At 32.5% G+C, this 18,916-nt stretch overlaps 1 protein-coding gene across 4 annotated transcripts in view; it reads right to left on the bottom strand.

Annotated features, from left to right (window-relative positions):
• Nucleotides 1-18,916, bottom strand: part of Mical (Molecule interacting with CasL) — a 55,654-nt gene that overhangs the window by 22,352 nt on the left and 14,386 nt on the right. For 3 of the 4 annotated variants that reach the window (XR_015825506.1, XM_088243242.1, XM_088243241.1), the window contains exons 14-22: nucleotides 15,183-15,389; nucleotides 14,022-14,134; nucleotides 12,751-12,820; nucleotides 12,575-12,678; nucleotides 9,847-10,077; nucleotides 5,068-5,280; nucleotides 3,083-3,295; nucleotides 1,391-1,453; nucleotides 276-433 (exon numbers count right to left, since the gene is read on the bottom strand). Coding sequence is in view for 3 of the 4 variants with exons in the window: in XM_088243242.1 (XP_088099368.1) it covers nucleotides 276-433; nucleotides 1,391-1,453; nucleotides 3,083-3,295; nucleotides 5,068-5,280; nucleotides 9,847-10,077; nucleotides 12,575-12,678; nucleotides 12,751-12,820; nucleotides 14,022-14,134; nucleotides 15,183-15,389 (1,372 nt within the window). In the remaining variant the exon portion in view is untranslated. The remainder of the gene's footprint in view (nucleotides 1-275; nucleotides 434-1,390; nucleotides 1,454-3,082; nucleotides 3,296-5,067; nucleotides 5,281-9,846; nucleotides 10,078-12,574; nucleotides 12,679-12,750; nucleotides 12,821-14,021; nucleotides 14,135-15,182; nucleotides 15,390-18,916) is intronic. The other variant, XM_088243243.1, reaches the window with a different exon arrangement.

The raw sequence follows: 18,916 nt of genomic DNA on the forward strand, positions 1-18,916 counted from the left end.
TATTTTGAAAATAGTCAGCTTTGAAAAAGAACCATACAATTATTTTTATATAAGACGCCAAACATTTATGACTTTTGTTAATTTTTGTATAAAATTATTAAGACTACGGTGAATATTACCATTTTTTCTTAACATAAATGAAAAGGAAATAAATTATGTAAACTGACAGTTCAAACAAATCTGGCAGTTATGCTTGTCTGGCATATTTTTTCTTGTAAAATCTTAATTTAACCTCTCAGCGCCTCATATATTTGATACTTTTGGACAATAAATACCTTATCTTCAATGGGCTGGAACAATGCGCGCACTTGAAACACTTTTTATGGAGGATAAGTCCATCCTCAGGACTAATTTTCTCCATATGATAAACTGTTTCACTGCAGCTGACACAAATTTCCACTTTATTATGATGGTGGAAAGGTTTAACGGCATGCTGAAAAAAAAACTACCTTTTGAGACTGGTATATGGTTGAAATCAACGGATCTATCGATGGGAGAATTGATTCTTGAAGACAATGCTCATCTCCATACAAGAAAAATTGGGGTAACTCTGGTGGAAATCACTGGAACACCCTCCCTATAGCCCTGACATCTTTGCCTCTTTCAAAGAAGTTCTAGGGGGCCAAAGGTTTAACCAGGAGTGAAAGCATATGTACGCAATTCGCCGCAGACCCGACCAACTTCATTTTACGAAGGCGCCACCACCTATTTACCCATTTGTCGGGAAAAACGTGTTTCAAAAGCAGGGGATAATGTGGAAAAATCACCTGTAATTGATTTTAGTAAAACAAAAAAATCTCATTTATGTTTGATTCACTCCCGTATTTGTATTCTTATAATTTATCCTAATATTTTTTAATTATCAACTACATATCGGGGGTTAAGGGTCATAAGGGCGAAACTACAAAAACACAGTTTTGAGATAAATGATAAAACAGTTTTCAAAAAATAATACTGTCTTTTAAGGGTAACAAATAAAGAAAATAAAAAATACAGTTAATAGAGCATAAAATGTTTTAGAGACAAAAATATGAAACTACGCTTCCGTCTATATGACCCTAACTTGCGCTTACATTAGTAAATTAACAAAATGATGTAAAAGGTGTTTTATTCTTCTGACTTTAAACAAAACGCTTCATTTGTAGTTTCACACAAACTTATCTAGGTAACTACTTATCGGATGAGTTTAATCTTTTTGTCACTAACAGGATATTTTGTAGTTTCGCCCTTATGACCCTAAGCCCCCGATATTATATGTAGGTATAAATAACTCGATTCTATAAAATGGGAATTAATCTGTGCTAGAGCGGAGTTTGAAAAACCTCTAATCCACGAGTCGCGACATTACCACGGGTCCACAACCATGAGTGAAAATCTAAATGTATTTTACCTTGTGACTCTCTTCCACTTTACCATTACCAGATCCATCTTTTGTATGTGAATCGTGCTGCTCCTAAAATAAAACAGTAAGTACATAACTAAGCAGATTGTATCTAAAACAAATATTTACAGTATGGGTAGTTTCATATTGTGACATTGAATATTTTCTTTTCAATTAAAATTCTTGAAATAATCGTCTATATTTTCAGACAATCTTGCCCAGTTTATTTGGGTCATGTGTCAGACCTGCTATCATAAATGATTTATTCATTGATATATTTTTTAATGAACTTAAGTTTTTTAATAAAAACATAAAAATAAAGTACTATGACGTTTTTTTTTTTTTTAAATATCAGTTATGCATGTTTAACATTGATCAATCTATCAAAAATCGTAAGGATAGTATAATTAAACCACAATTAATTTAATTCTTTTGATTAAAAGATATTACAACAGAGAAGGAGAATACAGACACCTAGGAAATTACAGGGCTCATGAACAGATCTAAGAATATGGATGATTAAACTTGAAACATGAAGCAAAACGATGAATGTTACACGGGGTGTAAAATGATCTCTTAAATCAGCCAATGAGAGGCCAGTGGTCGCAAACTGCGGCTCTGGAGCCACATGTGGCTTTTCGGTTTCTTGAGCGAGGCTTTTGACAAATAACTGCTGACTTTATTTTTTTTCAATTAAATTTTAATATAATTTTCTATCAGTCAGTGTGGTACAGTAAAATACAAATTATTTTTTTTACTTTGAAATTTATAAAATGCTTTGGTATTCTTGGGGGATGATTACAATCAGAAGATACAGAAGCCCTACCTTCACTATGACGGTATAGTTGAAAATAAATTCTCTCAACCGATTGCAAAGATACACAATTGACTCTGTACCTTAAAGTTTTGTTAGTACATCGATACTGATTGAGGGTACCCATACCCCACGTGGTACACATAAACCATTTTCAAGAGTGCACTTTTTGCGGTAAATTTACATTTTAAAAACAACATATGAACCCAATATCTAAACATTCCGAGGAAATCCAAAGCCATTGTTTACATGGTGTGTTTTAATTTTATAATAAAAAAGCGATTTTTATCAATAAATAAAAAATTAAATAATAATAACATTTGGCTGATTTATAAAGCGCCATTTTTGTAAAAAATCACCTCAAGGGCGCTTTACAATTGTATATCTAAACTTACATTCTAACTAAACTTAAGTTATACATTATATTTCCAGATTTAAAATTGAGGGTATGATAGTCTAAAGAAGTGGGATTTTAGTTGGGATCTGAACTGACTGGGACTGTCGATGATTCGTAAGTTTGAAGGCAATTGGTTCCAGGCAGAGGGGCCGGCGGCGGCAAAAGCACGATCTCCAAATCTAGTGTTTGGGGAGCGCCGAATTTCAACAAGTTTTCCTCTTCCTGAATCAAATGCTGACCTAAGAGTAGATTTTCTTTGACATGTATTTTCCCTAATACAAAGGTCCGATAGGTATTTTGGAGCCATTTCATGAAGGGATTTGAATACTGTCCAGCACAGCTTGTATTTTTATAGTGTTCTTGTAAAGAAATATTAATTGTTGTACTGCTCTCAGTTTGCTGACCACTGTCCTAGGTGGTAAAATTCAGTACTTATCTACAAACATTTGGACACACAAAATTATGCTGATTAAATAATCATGGTTTTTACCTGGTTACTATTAGTCAAATCATCATCGGATACAGTTTTCTTATTGAATTGACCAGCTAAAGCAGAAACTTTATTTTTTCCCCTTTCTCCAGTTTCCAAAGCTGATCCTTCTTTCAATTTCTTCTCGAGTTGTTTGAGAGATGAATCAATCAGTTGATACTTCTCATCAGTTTTATCTACATTATCCGTTATCTTTGATTGCCTATCCAAAAACTGAAAAATAAATCAAATGAGATACCGCTTCAAGCTAGTTGGAACATACTATGTATGTAAGATGTAGAAAATGAACAAATTAAGAAAAAGTCAACTTGATGGTTCTTCTACGTGAAAGAATGGTGAAACAGATTTATATGACTACTAAATGGTAATGAACAACGAGAACGGCAAGAAGGTGGCATAATTAAAGGGCGTTTAAGACAAAATGTAGAAAACTGAAAACACCTAGGTATTCTAGTAGATCTAGATTGATGCACGTGACATTCGATTCTCTCTATCTACCGTGTAATTATTAATCTTATATTTGACAATTATAATTATTAAATTCTAAATAAATAAAGAAAAAAAACAGATTTCAGTAATACTCTGTTTTCACGTTAATGAAAATGCACGAGCAACAAAAGTGTAAAACTGAGGAAAACGCAAAAGTGAGGAAATGAAAAATGAATGGAAAAACATTGAATAATTACATAAAAATAAAATTAACATTCTACTTCTTCTACTACCATCACGCCATTTCTCCGTAGGGGTAGGCAGAGAGAATAGACCGCTACACACGTCTATCCTGGTATATATTCCTAGCTTCTTCCACATTCATACATGCCTTTCGGTTCTATCTGCTTTTGACATGACCAGACTTAAGATTTTGGTTTATCTGATCATGCCACGTCTTCCTTGGTCGTCCTCGTCTCACGTTATCGTTCATTTGCACCATATATACTTGTTTTACCATTCTTTCGTCGTCCATTTGTTCTATGTGACCAAACCGTCTCAGAGACCCTTTTTTAATCTTATCAATTATACTTGACTCAGATTTACACTCTCGCCTGATTTCATCATTTGTAACCCTGTCATACATTTATTTCCCACATTCGTCTAAGAGATCACATTTCAACCGCGTTTACTCGGCTTCCATCCTTTCTCTGCCAGTTCCATGTTTCACTTCCATACATAAGTGTTGGGACTAAAACTCCATTGTGCACAGCCAGTTTAGCTTCAATTGACATATTTTTATTAGGAATTAATGTGCTTAGTGCTCCGTTCATTTGGTTGCCCGCATTCACTCTCCTTTCAACATCTTTTTCTACTTTTCCATCTCTTGAAAACATGCTTCCTAAGATACACAAATTCTTCTACTTGTTCGAGACATTCGTTGTTTACATTTATTATGCAGTCAGTAACCTCACTTCTCCTTTCAAATAAGTGCTAAACTAAGTTAATGTCTAGTAGTTTTTGACCCATCATCCAGATGGATGGGTCATAATATTTTACAAGACAAGACCTTATTAATTGTTTACCTGCATTACTCTTCAGACTTCAAATTTTAGGCACACACAGTGCCGTATGGTACTGTTTTTATGGCGGAAAAATTTTGGCTTTTATGACACATCAAATGTATTTCAAAAAAAATTAAATGTAAAAAACCAAGGTGATGAAAAATGTAAAAAAAATAGAATTGGGAAGAATATTTTTAATCGGGTTGTGGTCCTGTGGCTAGTGTCTCGGACTCACGGACCGAGGGTCCGCGGTTCGAATCCCACTCTACCCCAACTCGATTCCATTTTCTAATAGTGAGTTATTTACAACTCGTTGAAAATGGCCCTCTAAATTAAATATTTGGGTAAATCATAAGAACGCAAATATTTCTTTTATTTAAAAAAAAAAAAAAAAATATGTGCATGAATGAAGAAAAATGGGAAAAAAGCGGGAAAACGTAACATTGATGAACGTAAAATCGAGGTTTTACTGAATTAAAAAAAATATGTCACCTGTGTTTTATCCCATTTCGGAACTCTTTCTTTATCAGAGACCATTGGAGCACCAAATTTAGTATCTCGGATCTTTTTCTCGAGCTGTTTAAGCTGCCAATCAGATTCATTAATTTGGCCGATTGCTCTCATTAAATCTTTGGGCTTTTTATTTGCAACTTTAGCATTTATTTTGTCATCCAACATTTCTTGATTTTGAACATTCTTGCGGTCCTAAACAAAATTGTTTAAACAAAATATTATTTTTTTTAAATACGGAGGGTTAAATAAAATTGTTTTCCAAACACCATGTATAAAAATAAAAAATCATTAAAATAGCAATCGAAGCAAGGTTAGATTTGTAATTAAAAAAATAATAATCTTAAAAACCTGGCCCCATATTGCTTTCATATTCATAAAACATTAGTATGAAAACTAAATTTGGAAACTGATTTATATATTTAAAAAAAATAATGTTTTGGGAAATCAAGAAGACGATTAATTACATGTTCTGTGCGCAGTTAATAACATCAACCTTCAATTAAGTTAGTGATATTTACAATTGAGTAACTTTAATATCAAAAGGTACCTAAAGTTAGTGATATTTACAATTGAGTAACTTTAATATCAAAAGGTACCTAACAAGAATTAATTTTTTTTTTGTAGATTTTGATACAAATATGTTTTCCAAGATCATTGTTATGATTTAAAACGTTATTTTTTTTTCATATTATACTTAAATATGTAGTTATTTCTTTTCAAAAACCGTAATGTATTTTATTTAGATAGTTGTGCAAAATATAAATGTTAACAACCAGTTATACCTAAACGAATAAATACTATAAACAAAAATATTTAAAAAACTTTTTTATTAAATTCAGTCGCTTTCTGATAACTCTCTAGCTCTTTATGGATGTTTGGTTTTAATAAAAAACAATCGCCAGCATCCCTAATCTCTTTCGGCAACGCATTAAACCTTTATGGGAAACCTAAAATAAAGTGGATCATAAATATATCACCAAAATCTAATATTTCCTATTAATAATAAGTCTTTTGTCACAAGAGTATAGTAAAAATGTACACTGGTAGATCAGACTTCCACTCAGCAATTTCAAATACAATTAGGTTTGCAAGATATAAATCAACACAAAATATGTATAAAGTCTTTTATGGCACAGATTGTTCTGAGTTTCCTTGATAATTCTTTTTGGAAGTCAAAAACATTCACCACCCCTGATAGTATAGCAATGAATTTAATTATTATGCAGAACATGTATTCGGGCAATAGTTTACATTTTGATTTTAATTCCCATTGGTTTTGAAACATACATAAAATCTAAAATTGTTTTGTTTCAAAATAATTATCTATTTATTATGCGGCACAAGTGTCTTTTACAATATAAAATATAAGAATATAATGAGTTCAGTTAGATATACAAACATAAAAAACAACACTAAAACATGGATAAAAAAATAACAAGAAAAATATATATACATGTATGTATGTCAGCATACAAAAGATATAAAAAAGTCGGTATATTATGAACATAAAATGAGTTAACAGCAGATTATTAGCATAAGTAGCTTTTGCAAATTAATCGTTAATAGTTACCATAGAACACCATAAAATATTTATAAAGAGATGACTTGAATTCACAGACTCGAGTTAAAAATGTCGATATGAGAGGTACATTCATTTCCTATTCTGTGTACACGCGGTACAGGTGAGTGACAAAGATAGTTGGTTTGAGAAGGGTGACAATAATATTTAGTATTTTGTCTAGTTCTACGTGTTGGTATATTAATATTTATTAAATCCAGGAATCCAAATAAATCTAAATCCAAGTTTCAAAAAGTAAAATACGTTGTTTATTTTTAAAACCTATTCCATTATTAAATGTGAAATAACTCATCATTTGTGAAAGTCTCATTTTAACACGCTTTTAGAACCTTAGAATATTACTTACTACACAGATTCATATTTATTTTGTATTATAATCACAACTAACCTGTAAGAGTTTTTTTGAATTTAGCATTAATTTTTTTGGATTTGATACTTTTTGATTTTATGGTACTGAATTTATGCATCAACTGACATTATTTTTTTTTCTTAATAATTGTATTTAAATAAGTACATGTATAATTGCAATGATTAGTTTTCATGTCCCAACTTTATAGAAAGTTCTGTGTTGTCGGGACTCTTATATAAATGATAATATAACAAATAAATAAAAAAAAAAAAAAGAGAAATCATAATAGATGTTTCTATTACATTCTATATTGATTTTAAAATTAAAAAAGTAATAAGAAAATACCTTATAATAAAGAATAAGCATAATTTCTAATACATAAAGAAGTTGGTAGACAATAATAATTTAAAAATATACATAAATTATTTTATTGACGAAAACATTAATGATCTCTTTATTTTACAATGAATAAGTAAGAAATAAAATATTTAACTATAATATTGAGAATTTGATATAATATTGAGAAAGAGGAAGAATTGAAGGAATATAGATGTTTAAGTATAGGCAGAATGGTGAATGTTACTCAGTGTGTTAAGTGGCAACTTAAACCAGCCAATGACAGATCATAAGCCCTGTAGATGCCTAGACTTCTATATTCCTTTTTCTAAAATGTTCTCCATCTCTGTTGTAATATGTTTATAATATTAGTTTATCAAACAATAAATTGCAAACATTAGCTTACATAAATGTTACACACACCATAAAATCCTATTCAAAGCGTTATGTTATAGTGGGAAGGTGAGTAGGTATACATGTGTCACTATAATACATAAAATGTTATTGCATATTCAATAAAAACATTACAAAACACATTGTTATTAACCCTTAAATCACCCTGCAAATCAAGGATTACACTTATGTTCTTTAGGTAAGCAATAGTCTCACACGTGCCAGAATCTCTATTCTTTATATATTTAAAAATACAACTATCGTCTATTAGCCCTGAACATAAAGTAATATATCCCTTACTGTCAATGCTGTCCGATACTGTGCTCTGGGTGAATACAGAAGTGGAATCAATTCTGGACGCCTTTAGAAATTCTTTAAAATTTCACATTTATTCACCATTCTAACATTATGTTCGTTTATATTTTATAATCTAATCAAAGTCGTTTGTAATAATAACTTCCATATAATTCTGAGGATCACTTATCAAAAAATCATTAAAAATTAATTTTTAAAGCAAACTTTCAATATATGAAAAACAAAATACACTGAAGGAAGTACAAAAAAATTAGTATTTGGTTGGATATCCTTTGTTTATTATAACTGCTTGAAGTTGTCAAGGCATCAAGCGCACCAGGCATCGCAAATCTTTAGGTGTAAACACGGAATCGGGCCGGGATGATGTCGATCGGCTCTTTCTTGTTGCTTGGATTTTTTCAAGATACCATCACTATTAGTACAAACTTCACCTCATCACAGCCGCAAATGCTAATTTTGGTCTCATCACTCCAAATAACATTGCACAAATCTTCTTACATTCACTCCATGTGTGTCAGAGGCTAATCGATGCGTTTCTACACCCGTTTCTGGTTCTGATACAGCTTTTTTTCTTGGGTTTTTGATCGCAAATCATTTGAGTTTTTTTAGAATAGACCTGTAACAGACTTGTAAACCAGGCGTTCTGATGATGTTGTTGATATATTTTGTAGATCTCTGATAGTACTGCATGGCCTAGCGACAAATTCTGCACACATCTTGTTCTGTTCCTTAGACTTTCTTCCAGCTCTAGCAGCTGATTTCATCGATCCAGTGTTTGTAACCCGTACGCCGAGTTTCCTTACAGCTGACCTAGATGCTCCACCGCTCAAAATCTTTGCAATTTCTTCATAGATGTACCCTTCTTCATAATGGGCAATGGTTTTTCTCCTCTGCCCAGGTGGCTAATCCGATGTTAATGTTCCGAGTTATTTGGAGCCATTTTAGTTGTTTCACAATTTTATTCACTTTCCTCACAAGTCCTCACTTGTTAAAACATAATACCGGACTAAAACAATGATGAAACTGATTGTAAAGATCGCCCATGTCTTCCTGATTGATTATTAGAATAAACCCACAGGTCTTTTGAATGACTGATTTAAATCACACGACTTTGCATGTTGGTAGGAACAAAAATTTCAACCCGAAAATTGGTTTGTTATTTTTTAAATATACATTTTATAACCTTTACAAAACAAATCATGTGAAAATATTATGTACAGACATTGTAGGTAACAATAGAAATATTTTTGTATGAATTTGGCCAGAAGAATATACATTTTCTGGACAAATATCAAATTTTTACTAAGTGTCCAGAATTAATTCCACTACTGTACAAATATCATGCCTCTACTAATGCTTTTTAAAATACTAAGAGGACATTTTTTTACGTCAAAATATAAAGAAAGAAAAAAATTCAGGACAAATATCACACCAAATGTATATTATTAAAAAGCTTAAAGATAAGGGACGAAATTAACTTAATATTATAAATGCCACACTGTCACTCAACTAAAATACAAATGTACTGTGACCGGCTTCAGTTTTTCTCTAAAAATTTTATGATAAAACAAATTGTGGAAAGAAACATATTAAGGTTATATTTTTTGTGTGGCAATGAGACAACAATCGGGAGCACGAGGCTAGGGCTTTTAATAGTACCTTTGATATGCAGGGTGTGGTAGTAAAAAAGGTGGGATTTTGTTATGTAATAACGGTAAGATATCACAAAATCAGAAACAACATGAAACATGACAAGACTCGTCACCGATAAACTCTGACCACTTACTGTTAAAAGTGACTCTAAATTGTCAATACGTCCTCGCAGAATGTTTGTAGGCTTTGGTACCTTTTCTAATATTATTGGTTGCAGATAATTGTCTCTTGCGAATAGCATATTTTGCAGATCAATCATAGATTTTTTCGGTTTGATCTTTTTAACTGTTTCGTTTTCAACCAGGTCAAATGAATGTGCTTTAGACATTTGCTTTTTTGTTTCGAATAATCGTTTTAAATCAGCCTAGATTGAATATTGACATTAAATAAATGTATTAATGTGCCATAAATTCTTATGTGTAGAAAAAAAGGTTTGTAATAAATTATATAAAGCTACAGCCGAACTTGGTTATGACGATCGAGGAATAGCGTGATCTCGGATGAAATGGGGAAACATTCATCGGCATTTTAGTTAATGGTTTTCTCCATACATTTATTCACTTTTATAACGAGCTACTTATCGGACAAACCGAACGAAAATATTGTCAACAGTTGAGCAAAAACTCTTAAATTGTTTAAAAACATAATTTTAAAATTAAAAACCTGAGTAATAAAATCTAAACGGGCGGCTGACTTAGGATTGATGCTGCTGGGCATCGGGATGGAATGACGTAAGTGTCTAAGTACTTAATTGGTGTTTTTGCCGGCAACATTGAAAAATATCTCACATGGTTGAAATAGTATGTAAAAAATCCAAGCTTTGTGGTAAGTACCGGTTCGGCACCACATTACAATTTACAACTTTTTTTGTAGTTCATGAATGACATCCTTATTTCGGGGGTTTTCACGCTTTTCAGTTTTTTTTTCATGTTCTATGGGTCAATGCATAATAAACATTATGAGTGGGTGATTTTTAGATGAGTTATAAACTAACCATTGAATTATTAACATGTCTACTAACGAAAGGAAGTGTCTTTCAATTTGTGAAAAAGTGGCAATTATTTGTGAAATAGAATGTGGCGTGAAAAATCTTGTGTGTAAAAAATCTTCTTATCCTGTGTAAATATTGTGGAAAAATACGAATGTTTATTTATCTGCATTCTAAATTTCAAAAGTAGTATGTTTGTAAGCATTTATTATTTATAATTTACCTTAATAGTTTCATTGTTTTAATGGTATTAACAAGTAATGCTTACAACGCGCAAATTCAATCGGTCCCACCTTCCTCATAATAACCAAGTTTGACTGTATTTTATAATTTTTATCACTTTTAAGAAAATAGAATGCATGAACTATTTAGTTGTAGTGGTAAGAGTTGGGCCCGTACAACACGGTAAGAGATTTACGGATATAGTCAAATGAAATTTTCCATGTTACGAAAAATGAAATATTTGCATGAAATTTCATTGGTGATATGTTTGGCAACATGTTACTGATGAAGTTAGGTAAAATAAAATTCAGTATAAAATTCCAATGTTTATGTGGAAAATTTGAGTTTACTGTATTGATAAAGTTTATAAATCTCTTACTATCTCTTCGTAATAAGGGCCCTGGATTAATCTTATAATCTTTCTTCTTACCCTTTCTGCATCTAATTGTGAATATGCCACAGCAATCGGAAAATCAATTTCTCCGTTGTTGATTGTAAATAACATGTAATGTACCCGACTCGATCCCATTAGGAATCGAACCTAATATGGTTGGTACCTAATAACAACTGCGTGAGATGGGAAATATGACCAATCGTAACATTATATAAGTCTTTATAAACCCGTTCATGGAAGGTTTTATTCTCCCCAAAATAAAATTATTGCAAAATTAAACAATGACATACAATACATTCACTTTTTTATTGTGAAAAGATTTTCTGTGAATTTGGGCTATACATAGACGCAATAGATAAACCATGTAAGTTAAATCATTTCCTCTGGAAGAACCATAACCAAAAGGTTAGTAAAAATAATACAGAGCCATCACCATACGTATAATTTAAAAACTATATATATATTTTTTACATTTTTTATTATGTTGACTGCATAAAATAAGACTATCTAGGCAATCCAAAATTCCTTTGTGAAAGCAAAATTCAACTCTTCTTATATTTGAATAAGATTATATTTTAACAGATTGAAAAATCATCATGATAATGTAATTCATTACAGGAAAAAAATAATATCCATGTCATTAAAGTGACCCAAGTTGAAAAAAATAATATTTGTACCTATAAAAACTTTGTCTGCCTCGTGGTGTAATGGTCAGCACATTTGCCTACTATGCAAGAGGTCTCTGGTTTGATTCCCGACATGGTTGATATGAAATATTTATTTAAAAGGGTGTTTTCAGACCAGAATATTTCATATTCCCTGGACTGGTACCAGAAACGTAAGACTGATCATTTTATCTTCATGTAACAAAAAATAACCAAGATACGCAGCGATTGGTGTACCAATGCAGTGCCCGGAAAGGGAATGATGGTAATAAAAAGTTTACAAAAAATCTAAGGTTTGTGTAGAAAAAATTGACAAGATCAGTATCAATAAAACCTCTTTGAAATCGAGATCTAGGAGCAAAAATATATTTTTTATGGTATGTAATGTGATTGATTCAACTAATAAAGCGATTTAACTTTATTTACTAAATTTTCATATGCATAAAACTTAGTAATCGTAATAGTATTTAATTTACAATCTTTGATACGTAAATCCCAATTCCGTGGGACAAAGGTGCTGCGTTATTGTGTTGTTATATTATGTGATAACAACTGTAATATCTCAAACAAAAATTTAAATATTAACACTTACAATGCTTGCACACTTCATATGGGTAATATTTCTTCGTTTGGGAGCATGAGCATGTTTGTCAAAGGACCTGTTTCTTTCATGAATAACTCTTGCATGATCATCATCTGAAAAGTGAAACAATGTAAAAAATATTTCTATTGTATCAACCTCACTACGAACAGGGTTTGTTTACTTACGCTTATGAAGAACATTAGTTTTATCCACTATTGGCATAATTTCTTGGCGAGGCACTTTGGGTGATGGCATCTAAAAGTAAAATAAAATATGCAAGATAAATAGAAAATAAATATTTATGTATAACTATCTGATCTTCCAGCTTTTCGAAGATCTCTTTGCCACTAAAACAGTGTGGGATGAAGATGGATTGGCATGGTTTAGCTAGAAGTCAAATGAGTACCTCAATATATTATCATCCTCTAGCTGTATTGATCACGTCTTGGCCAAAACAAATAACAATCTCTATAGTTTTATATATCAATGTGGTCTAACTGATCATTACGCAATTACAGCAGCTATATCACTTTAAAAAAACAGAATATGCTGACAAGATTACCATTATGTTGAACATAATGTTATAACATCAGCCCAGATGATGGACGCTTCAATGCTGTCTGAAACTTCCGCAAGAAGTGCTACTGACACACGACATAGGAAAAAATGTTACCAGTTTTATTAAGACTGAAAATCTCAAAGTTCAGTACATTATTATACATAAACAATAATTATTAAAGACATGCAAACTAGCGGCACTGTTACGTGCTAGAAAATTCTACGGGCCTAAGTTGATCGGCCTTTTGGGTCTCGATTGATTAGGTTTTCAGGTACCTAGAATTATCGCCCCTTTGTGCTTCACAATATTTTTTTTGTTATTCGAAGCAATCAAAATGTATTAAAGAAATTATTATTATTTGGTAGAAATATTATTATTATTATATGGTGGAAAATTAAGATATTGCACAACTAATGATTAATTTAAAACGCGCATTGATCGAAAGACAACCGGAGTGGGCCAGAAGACATGGCGAAGTGATTTTGTTACACGACAATGCGCCGTCTCACACAGCAAAACCAGTGAGACACCATGAAATCCCTTGGATGGGACATCCGCACCCGCCATAATCCCCCGACCTGTCGCCATCTGACCATCACTTCTTTGCATCCATGGGGCACGCGCTCGCAGAGCAGCACTTCAGCAATTTTGAGGAAGTAGGAAAATGGCTCAGTGAATGGTTTGCCACATAAGAAAGTTTTTCTGGCGTGGTATTCATAACTTACCGAAAAATGGGCGAAGTGTGTAGAAGCCGATGGCCAATATTTTGAATAAACAAAAAATAAATTTCCCTTGAAAATACCATGTCTTCTTTACTACAAAAACCGGCAAAAACTTATGCATACACCCGGCATATATATATTAATACTATTTATAACATTGTATATATTTTCATACCTGTATTTCATCCTTGAAAAGATTATAAACTTTGGATAAGTATTCTATCATATTATGGTGGTGATAATCTGTCAGCAATGACATTTCAATAGCTTTAACAAATGGAGGAACACCTGTAAATACAAGACACATTTTGTCAAAATTTAAATTAATAAATTCACAAAATGACGAGTTTTTTAATAGAAGATAAAATAAGATCATTACATTTGGCTATTTCTAGACATAAAAAATTAGGAAATAAGCATAACGAGCTAGACATTTTTATGGTAAAATTCCCCTCGTATAAAAGACTTGCATTTAAAATTTAAAAATGGGTTAGGATAAAAGGATTTCTTTTATACCTACCTCGAAAGGTGTTTTAGTTTATTTATTTAAGTTCTATTTTCTGGTTATTTATTATTTTCTTAACTTTTAATTATTACTACATTAATTATTTGTATTGCAGTGTCCTTATTTACTATGGGTATTAATTACCCCCTCATCTCTGGGTGGTGTATATTTATAATAAATAAGTCGTATCTATATTGTCAGGTTTCTTGCAGAAGCTGGTAACCACATTTTATTAGTTGTGAGATATGGCACTTTTAAAGTTAAATGTTCATCCCAATTCAAATAACACTGCAAGCAGAATATTAGAAAATATTTTTTTGTATTCATAAAATATGAAATATTCTTATTTACTTTTTGAATAAAGATTATTTTATGTCATTTATGAAGATATTTAATTTTTCAAAACATTGTTACTAACTTATGCCAGAAACCCGGTGATATTACATGCGCCGTCGGCCCATAAATTAATAGAACTAATGCTTACCAATTTGACTAACTGAACCTCATTGTAAAATACTCTATGACATGTTGTTTTTCATTTATTTTTTTTCATAAGAGTTGAATGTGAAAGGCAAACTTTAATACATATCCCTTGCACCAGTATGGTTTTCAGCCCTTCATTTTAAATGAATTTTTGAGGTTACATTCATAATTTAGAATAAAATCTATTCATTTAGTGTCAAAGCAGAAGTTAAGATTAATCAGTAGAGGTATTTTTGTACTGTTTAATAAATAAATATTCTGCATGGCAAATAAATATGCTATCACATTGTAAGTTCAAAATAAACATAATTATGTAGTTTTAAGAAGAAAGGAATAAAGCTGTTTTACCTAATTTCTCAAGAATTTCTGAAGCCATATGGTTATTCTTTATTGCATCATTAGACAAGTTTGAACCTAATAGTTCTGGTGTATACTTGTTTACAATTCTACACAGTATGGTTCCATCTCTGAAAGATTTGGTGACATCTTCTACTGGATGCGGATACACCTCTTTTCTCAACCATTGTAGAAGGAAATCAAGAGGAAGACCGATACCTAAAAAAAAAAAAATATTGCCAATAATAAATGGAGTTTTTGTAATAACATTTCTTGGTGGAACGGCATATTAATTATAATAATAAAAATACATATAAACTTTAATTCCACTTTCATTTACAATATTTACCAGTGACTGGGCTTCGTCGTAATTGCCACTGTCAGACTGGTGGGAGACTAAACAAATTCTTATGTTATATACAAGTGAACGCAGACTCATCAGTCTGACGAAACTCGGTCACTGGTAAAATTATAAATAAAAGCAGAATAAAACGGAATTTTCATGATTATAATTAAAGTCTTATAGTTATACTAACACATTGTCGTCGGGACACGGCATTTGCCGTTTTTCGCGGACTGTCGGTCAACCGCGGGACACGGCAAATGCCGTTTTTGTCGACTGTCGGTTGTTGGCGGAAACGGCATTAAACGGGTTTGTTATCAGCGTGAAATAAAACGCCTTGAAGGGTGATTTGCTACCTGGGGTGCTAGGCGACAGTCTGTCGACGTTATTTGAGATGCCTTGTCCGGATTGGCTAGTGTGCCACTTGTAAAGGCGTCGCCAGAAATCTAGAGTTTTATGCGATCTCAATCTCCAGTTTAGTTTGAGTCATTTCACGTATTGGACTATTTTTCATACCGCTCGCACTGTTTTGTTTACTGTTTGGTATTTTCTTATTTGAATATATTAGCATTGTATAGGACGTTACCCCTACAAAAATGTCTTTACAAGCCAATGATAGTGACGATGAAGTGTATGCCGACAATTTATCTAATTGTTCATGGAATGATGACATTGAAGAGTTGTCAGACAAAGAACCGAGTGATGATGAACAAATACCAAGACCTAGAACGTTTCACCGTCGCACTATTGAAAGTGATTCTGATTCGGAGACGAGCTCAGATGAGGATGTGGACGAGTGGTCATCGTTTGATAATCCTCCAGTTCTGGAATCGTTTTTAGGCCGCTGCGGTTTGAATTCAAATGTCCATTGTCCTCAAACTGTAAGTGATGCGATAGAGTTATTTATCGGTGATGATTTGTTTGAATATTTTATAAACGAATCTAATAGATATTACCACCAAAACTCACATAATTACAAATTATATAAAAAATCGGGAAAGTGGAAAAATATTACTTTGAAAGAAATGAAAAAGTTTTTGGGGCTGATTATTTTGATGGGACAAGTTCGAAAGGATATAAGGGACGAGTACTGGTCTACTGAACCAACAACCGAAACTCCTTATTTTGCTAAAACGATGTCCAGAGACCGGTTTCGGCAGATATGGAAAGCGTGGCATTTTTCTAACAATGAAGAAATCATAGATAGTTCCGACCGATTATGCAAAGTAAAACCAATTATTGACCACTTTTTACCTAAATTTATTTATTTTTGATGATCAAATGTCAAATATGATTTCTTTGAAAATTTCGATCGAAAATATTATTTGGTTTAGAAATTGTGTCAATTTTAAGAAAGCGATATATTTTTGCGCTAATCGCGAAAAACACCCGCTATAGGCTAGAGTCTATTGTTCGAAGCGCCCGACTACAATGTGCTAATAGTCTTATATAAAAGTATTTAAAAAGACATCAAAAATATTACACTGTACTTTTCTGCTTTACCTTTTTCTAGTTGTAATTTAAAAAATGAAAATGTTTCTATTAAATCACGTACATTCTTAAAGACATATAAAAAAGAAATAAATCATTATAAGTTCCATTCCCCATTTAATAAATAAAGAATTGTTCTCGTTTTGTTCCTAACTATGTCACCAGAAGTCCAAATTTACTATTCATAAAATCTTGCAAGAGCAACTACGGTTTTAGGCCTCAATGTCTAGAATGTGTCATCACCATCATCAAACTCTTATCCATACCCAATGATGCATAGGGCACTGCATTGTTAAATCAAATCATTACAGGAATAGAAGGTAATCAGTTTTACACTTCAGGTGCCAATCCAGGGACAAATAAATACTGTAGTGTAAAATCACCTTTAAAAAGAAATATTCCATGTCAACTCTCTAAGAAATCGAACCCGGGACCTCAAGCATGGTAGGCAAAAATGTCAACCACTACATTATGAGGTAGACGTTTCTCCGCTCGATTTTGAACGGAGAGCAGCCATCAAGTCAAAAATACTTGTCCAGGATTCTGGTTCTATTTCACATACAGAACTGTCTTCATCTTCAACCCCATTTGCCCAGACACGGACAAATTTGTAGACCAATAAATTTTTCGCACTAGTTCTTCGGGATAGATCTTCGTAGATTTTCTTGCCATGAATGCAGTGACTTATTCTCTAAATAAACTAAACTATAGATTATATACCCCTATATTATTCTTTGTTTTGTTACTGCTAAATAATAAATTTGTTCTGTTTGTAAAGTTTCCATTTTAAGCATTTTAATTTCGCAATTGTTATAATTGATGTTACGGACGTTAACACTGGAAAGCGGCCTTTCTAAGGATCGCTACCTTACTAGATTATGTTATTAGTATTAGGGACCTCAGTATGTGTTCGAAATGTGCTCCCCTTCAATAAAGACTAGTATTGTTACTTACAGGGGTGGCCTTTTCCGTGCCGAGGCGTTTAAAATAGGTATTCAGTTTTTAAAAAAATAGTTTAAGGATTTTTTAATATGCACTGTTTCGTAATGCGGTGTCGTCGCTAGACTTACGTGGGAGCTCGAGGGAAATGTCTATATACGTGGAGGGAGGGAGACGGATGGAGCGGGTAGGTGGCTTCCTCTACGTCTTTTTTTTTGGTGCGGTATACGACGGCCTGGGCTCGCGCGGCGGGAGTGAATGGAGGGGCAAGCAAAACTGACGGTATAAAAGATATACTTTCAAAATAAACAATCACTTCTATGACGTTTGGCTTTTACTCATCTTTGATCTCTACCCGACTCGGCGTTCTACTCGACTTCACTTCACCTCGCTCGAGACCTTCGCTTCACCTTGGATTTTGGACTTCTCTCCCTACTGCTTCCTGACCACGGTGAATCGGATATTTCAACTGGAAGTAAGAGGCCCTTCTGAGGACATCTCCGGCCTTGACAAGACGCAATTGGATCGCCTAGCCTCTACTGTCTTACAACCAATGGAAGGGGCCATGCGCTCTTGTGACTACAACGGAGCCACAACACAATGTCAGTAGCGGGTTAGCTACAATTGGCTTAGGCGTAAATATTTCAAACAAATCACGTTTACATAACGTAGCCACATGTGCGACCTCTGATAAAGTTTTATTACAGAACTTTTAATAATTATTAATTTTAGTCTGAATTTTGATTACTTAGTATATGTTTGTTTCCCAGTTTCTACATTATTAATTTCTTATTAATTTCTTATTAATTTATTTATTTAACTTTTTGTACATAATGTTATTTGTACATTGGCGGGCCTATTGCCAAATGGCAATTTATTCCAACCAACCAATAAAATAATATAAATATTTTTATAGTTCAAGTTACAGAACATATTCAATAGAAAATAAAGATTAAAAAGCTAAAGATATATA

The sequence above is a fragment of the Micrasema longulum genome, unplaced genomic scaffold, assembly GCF_059751315.1.
Source record: "Micrasema longulum isolate JH-2025_06_02 unplaced genomic scaffold, ASM5975131v1 h1tg000197l, whole genome shotgun sequence".
Classification (NCBI taxonomy): Eukaryota; Metazoa; Arthropoda; class Insecta; order Trichoptera; family Brachycentridae; genus Micrasema; species Micrasema longulum.